Source organism: Cucurbita maxima, unplaced genomic scaffold (genome assembly GCF_002738345.1).
Source record: "Cucurbita maxima cultivar Rimu unplaced genomic scaffold, Cmax_1.0 Cma_Scf00049, whole genome shotgun sequence".
Taxonomy (NCBI): domain Eukaryota; kingdom Viridiplantae; phylum Streptophyta; class Magnoliopsida; order Cucurbitales; family Cucurbitaceae; genus Cucurbita; species Cucurbita maxima.
Window position 1 is genome coordinate 372,803 of NW_019272065.1, and position 6,000 is coordinate 378,802.

Here is a 6,000-nt window from a genome sequence, read left to right on the forward strand (position 1 = left end):
TTATTTATTTGGTCTTCAAATAGCCAATTTGGCTAAATTTATCTGGAAAAGTCAAAACTACCCTTTCCTTTCCTACTCAGACTCTATTTGGTGGGGCCCACAAACGAGGGAAAAGTCCATTCATCTATGCATGCCTAGAACTCTAGCTCTTCCTTAACATTCACTGAATGTAGGCTCTCGTAGCTTTACTTTAAGCTTCTCCAAAAGACTTCATATCAATAGGTATTTCTTGCTTTTATATATATATATATATACACGAGGGAGAGAGAAAGACGAGAAAAATTACTTTTAAGGGTCTTTTTAAACCATTTTTCAAATGTGAACGGCTTATAAGATATAATTTTAAATTTTAAAAAAATCAAGAAATTTAGTTTTAAAATTTACATGACGAGAAAAATAAAATTGTTAATAAAGAAACTTATGTTGTTAATCAGTAAAGTTTAAGCTAAAAGTATAGTGGGGTTGACGACAAAAAGTATTGGTCTTCTCGTTTATGAGCCGTTGACCAGGGACGTTGAAGTCGTCGCAGATTAAGACAGGCTGAGGCTTAGAGTCGGGTTGACGGCCAAAAAGTCTTGGTCTTTACATTTATAACCCACCGACCATGTTCAGTGTCCGTCCCTAGCGAGCTCGCCATCTTTGACGCCATAAAAACATTCTTTACAAAATACAGACCCCAGCCCGACCGAACGACAATCAATATGTTTTATGTCCTAGATATATTTTATGTTCGATGTTCTAGTCATGCTTGTTTAAAGTTTGTTGTTTATAGTTGTATGTCCGTTTCAACCCTTTTTTCATGTTAGTTAGGTTTTTACTATCAATACGGGAATACATGACCGTCGTCAAAATCATATCTACATCAAGACTAAAACGTCTCAAAATGTATTATAGAGGATGAGATTAGTTGTCAATTCTTCGTACTCGAGTTATACGCTGCTTATTCGCTTTTAATTTATATTATTATTTAAAAATTAAAAAATGAATTTCATATCTTTCAAAATTTTATGTCTTGATTTTCTAAAATATTCCGAAGGTTTGAGCATACATTGGCTGTGCCAAAGTGACTTATATGTGGAAATCACTACAAAGGGAATAAATTTCAGATTAACTTGTTGATTGAATATCTCGATGCAAGAACATTGTTTGAGATTCGAATCACTCCACAAGCAAATTCGATCATGTCTAGCTTGAATGATTCTTGTTGATCAAATATCTCAATGCAAGAACACTTGATTGAAATTCGAATCACTCTACAAGCAAGATTAATCATGTCGAGCTTGAATGATTCTACATGCAACCTAAACTACATAGAATTGCAAAGAAACTTAGTCATTGGCTATAGAAAAACACAAATGTTCCGTTTACTATATTTTCTAATTCTACTTACAAATACAACATACATGGTTTTATATAGCTTCAAAATGAAACTATTAAAGGCATTCCAAGAGTTATAACATTCACACTTAAGGGTAGTAATTATGTAATTGTAATCTAAAATAAATAAAGTTGAAATTCTAAATTAATATGAAATTTAATTTTTTCCTAAATAAATTTAAAAAAAAAATTGAAAAAAATAAAGCTATCCATATGTAGTAGCAGCTTGAGGTTGAACATCCGAAACTCCTCACCCGCCATCCATGTCTTCCATTCTTTGTTATCCCTCACTCACTTCTCCGTCATTTCCCCTCCATAAACGAATCCCTCTCCGGCGAAGAACCCAATTTCCATTTCTCTCCATTAAATCCTCCATCGACGAAAGGGATCCCCCAACGCCGGCGAAGCTCAACAACTCAACCAACACTTCAAAATCCGGTTCCTGGGTCAGCCCAGATTGGCTCACTTCTCTGACTCGCTACATTACCCTAGGTCAGGGCGATGACTCCGGCATTCCCATAGCCAGTGCGAAGCTCGATGACGTTTCTGATCTGCTCGGCGGTGCTCTTTTTCTTCCGCTTTTCAAGTGGATGAATGACTATGGACCTATTTACAGGCTCGCCGCTGGGCCTAGGAATTTCGTTGTGGTTAGTGACCCTGCCATTGCTAAGCATGTTCTTAGGAATTATGGGACTTACGCTAAAGGGCTTGTTTCTGAGGTCTCCGAGTTCTTGTTTGGGTCGGGTTTTGCGATTGCTGAAGGCCCGCTTTGGACGGTAATCTTTTCGCTTACTGTTCTGTTCATGAACGAAGATAAATTTAAAATTCATCATTGTATGCTGCGTTTCTACTTTCAAATTCTATCTGTTAATTTACGGTTGAATTATGACTCTGGTATGCGTTTCAACTTCAAGCGACAAAGAGTATGAACTGTAATTGTACTTTAAATTTAACTATTTATTATATTATTTTCAACTGTGTTTTCATTATGTTAATACACCGTATTGATTAATGAGTAATGAAACAAAACAATTGAGGATTTCTGGTTGTAACGTTACTGGTTTTTGTATTTTTGGAAGCTATTTAGTCGTTTTTATCATTGATCTTCTGCATTTTGTATAAGTTTGCTTCTTTGGTATGCATTCTTGCTGTGAAAGATGTTTTACTGGTTCGATGAGAAGCATTTTATGGACAATAATCGAGTAAACGAAATCTCGGTGGGTGAGTTTTGGAGCATGAATGAAGAAGAGGGAAAATATTTTGAAAATGTTTGAAATTGTATACTTTTATGCATTCAAATGTGATTTTACTTCCCATACTGATTATTGGTTTATGTAGTTGAATTATGGAAGGAAGAAAAAGCTTTTAAGCCTGTGGAATATGCACGTTTAACCGAATGTGCTCCGACCGTTCAAATTCCTTTTTGAGTTTCACTTGAACTTGGTTGTTATATATTATATTAGGTTCGCCGTAGGGCTGTGGTTCCATCTCTTCACAAGAAGTACTTATCCGTTATTGTCGATCGAGTATTCTGTAAATGTGCCATGAGATTGGTGGAGAAGCTGCAAGAGGATGCATTAAATAATAATTCAGTTAACATGGAGGAAAAGTTTTCTCAATTAACTCTTGATGTTATTGGTCTATCTGTATTCAACTACAGTTTTGATTCTCTCACTACTGACAGCCCTGTGATTGATGCAGTTTACACTGCTTTGAAAGAGGCAGAGGCTCGTTCTACTGATATTTTACCATATTGGAAGGCAGGTTTTCTTATGTAACTAGTTCTACATATGATCGTCGTTTTCCCAACTCGTTTTTCACTCTTACTTTTTGTTGTTGCAGATTAAGGCTCTGTGTAAGATAATCCCAAGACAGATAAAAGCCGAAGAAGCAGTTACAGTGATCCGAAGAACTGTTGAAGATCTAATTGCCAAGTGCAAAGCAATTGTGGAAACGGAGGGTGAGCGTATTGATGAGGAGGAATATGTGAATGATGCTGATCCAAGTATCCTTCGTTTCCTGCTGGCCAGTAGACAAGAGGTCTGTTCTTGATAACTTTAACGATTTCCATTCATCACTGACATTTTGCAATGTAGTTTAAGCAATTTTGCAAAGTATCCTTCGTTTCCTGAGGGTGAGCGCTCTGATTCTTTTTAACTACAGCCATTATCCCCTTTTATGTATGCTAAATAACCGATCAAGGAATTTATTTCATGCTTATGAAAAAGGTCTTGTCACATGGTGAGATGAGATTATTATAGGCTTTGATTACATTGTGAATTCAGTATATTAATGCCAGAATTAAGCCTTTTTGTCCCTCCTATAATGTTTGTTTCTCTGACAACGCAAAAATTAAATAAAAAAATGCACTAACGACAAGAGGTTGTAAGGAAGGCTAGTAGGGATATATTAGGAATGTGAACTGTGATGTACAAATTACTGGAGAAATTTGTTGTTGAGTGGTTATATAGAGGAGTTAGAGGATTTGGTAAGTAATAGAACTTGGAGGGTCGTTTTAACAGCCCAATCCCACCGCTAGCAGATATTGTCCTCTTTGGCCCGTTACGTAGCCGTCATCCCCACGGTTTTAAAACGCGTCTACTAGGGAGAGGTTTCCACACCCTTATAAGGAATGTGTCGTTCCCCTCTCCAACCAATGTGGGATCTCACAGTCGTTTTGACTTTTGTAAATCTCTCTCAAAATATTTGGGAAGTGGTAATTTTTCTTTTCTTTCATCAATACTATTTTCTGTTCATTTTTATTTTAAATTTGGGTTCTACCAGAGGTCCAAAGGCCCGAACGTTGGAATTAGGAAATTTTGTGTCTATTAGCCTTGTTCAAATGAATGCTTGGCAATTCGCAAAGTTCTATTGATGGCGTGCTCATAAAATGGAAAAAACTACTAATACTTTGAGATCTGCCATGTTCTAACTTCTGTCACTGATACTTGTCTCTTGTGTTGTTTACTGTTTAGGTTTCAAGTGTACAATTACGAGATGATCTATTGTCGATGTTGGTTGCTGGACATGAAACTACCGGTTCTGTTCTAACATGGACATTGTATCTTTTAAGTAAGGTAATCTGGTCATTTGGGTATATGTAGAATTTTACATAGTAACTTTACTTATAGATGTTTGTCCCTTGGTACATTTTATTTCTTTGAAGAGAAAATTTCATTTGGTCCAATCTTGATGGGTCAATCTTAGCCTTTAAACTTCCAAATTTGTTACCTAAACTTGAATAAGTAATATAGTTAATACATTCTCGTGTTATAAAAATAGTGAAGAAAGATTTTGGCTAGTCACCATGTGGTTGTAATTGATATTATACATAAGAACAATGTTATCAGGCACAGGATCTAAATGAAGTTTTGACTGGATATACTTTTATTATGAAATTGATATACTTCTGTTCTTTCTTTTCAAAGAGAAACCAAATTTTGATTGAGAAAAATAAAAGATTACAAGGGGGGTGGATCTTGTGTTAAGAATGGATACTTGGTGTTTGCTGGAATTCCGACTTGAGGATATCTTTGACTGATTTCCTTCTTCATTATGATTAGTAAGATGGGGGAAAAGCTCAAATATTTTTTTTTCTAGTCAGTTTTTTTTCAATATGGTTTATTATTCTGCAAATCAGGATTCCTCAGCATTGATGAAGGCGCAAACTGAAGTTGATAGAGTCTTACAAGGAAGGCCTCCTTCCTACAAAGATACAAAGGAACTTAAATTTTTGACCCGTTGTATCCTTGAGTCAATGCGCCTTTACCCACATCCACCTGTACGTTTATTTATCGATCAAGTGAATTATGACATTTGAAGAAAAGAAGGAAAAGTATGAAAATTATTCATCATTCTGCTAATCTTGGTTTTATCGTGATGTTCCTTGAACCTTTCCAGGTTTTAATAAGAAGAGCTCAAGTTGCTGACGTGCTTCCTGGAAATTACAAGGTTAATGCTGGTCAAGATATCATGATTTCAGTATATAACATCCATCGCTCGTCCCAGGTACATATTTCAAGGAGTTTGTTTCTATCTTTGCATTAGATATAGACTCTTTTGTTCATTTTTGTTCAAGATTTTCGCTATAAAATTTCAGAAGATGCTTTCTGCTGTTAAGTTGGTATATTGGTAGTAGTTATTAGAACTCAGTTGATGTTTTCAAATATTGTGCTTGCAGAAATTCTTACACTTGCTTCATTGAATAGACATCTCCTGATATTCGATTAGTTAACTCGTCCATGAACAAGAATCTTTTACCAACTGATGTAACCTAATAATAGTAATCTATTACCATGTGAATTAGATGTTAAGTTATGGCTTAAATTTGAGCAATGGAGGGAGAATTTCTAGGATGTTTGAAATTATAAGTGAAATTCCTTGTTTGTATATGGGGGTATATTCGAACACCTCTCGTCCTTAGAACTCACGAACACAAATATATACAAAACATCTGGAAAGGAATCATTTTCTTAAAAGAGTTTCAAAGAGAAGTTGTTGATTATTACAAAAGTCGATCTACAATGCAAAAATAGCAAAACAAGACTAAATACAGAAAGAACACTTACATTCTTACCAAAAGTTAAAAGTATTGTTTTTTTTTTTTTTTTTTTTTTTTTTTTA

At 35.1% G+C, this 6,000-nt stretch overlaps 1 protein-coding gene across 1 annotated transcript in view; it reads left to right on the plus strand.

The window, feature by feature from the left end:
* Positions 1-1,600: 1,600 nt before the first annotated feature.
* The window catches only part of LOC111471281 (carotene epsilon-monooxygenase, chloroplastic), a 6,163-nt gene continuing 1,763 nt past the window's right edge, over positions 1,601-6,000 (plus strand). The window contains exons 1-6 of the mRNA XM_023117006.1: positions 1,601-2,153; positions 2,841-3,137; positions 3,220-3,417; positions 4,353-4,454; positions 5,018-5,158; positions 5,278-5,385. Of these exons, the coding sequence (XP_022972774.1) occupies positions 1,641-2,153; positions 2,841-3,137; positions 3,220-3,417; positions 4,353-4,454; positions 5,018-5,158; positions 5,278-5,385 (1,359 nt within the window). The 5' untranslated portion in view covers positions 1,601-1,640. The remainder of the gene's footprint in view (positions 2,154-2,840; positions 3,138-3,219; positions 3,418-4,352; positions 4,455-5,017; positions 5,159-5,277; positions 5,386-6,000) is intronic.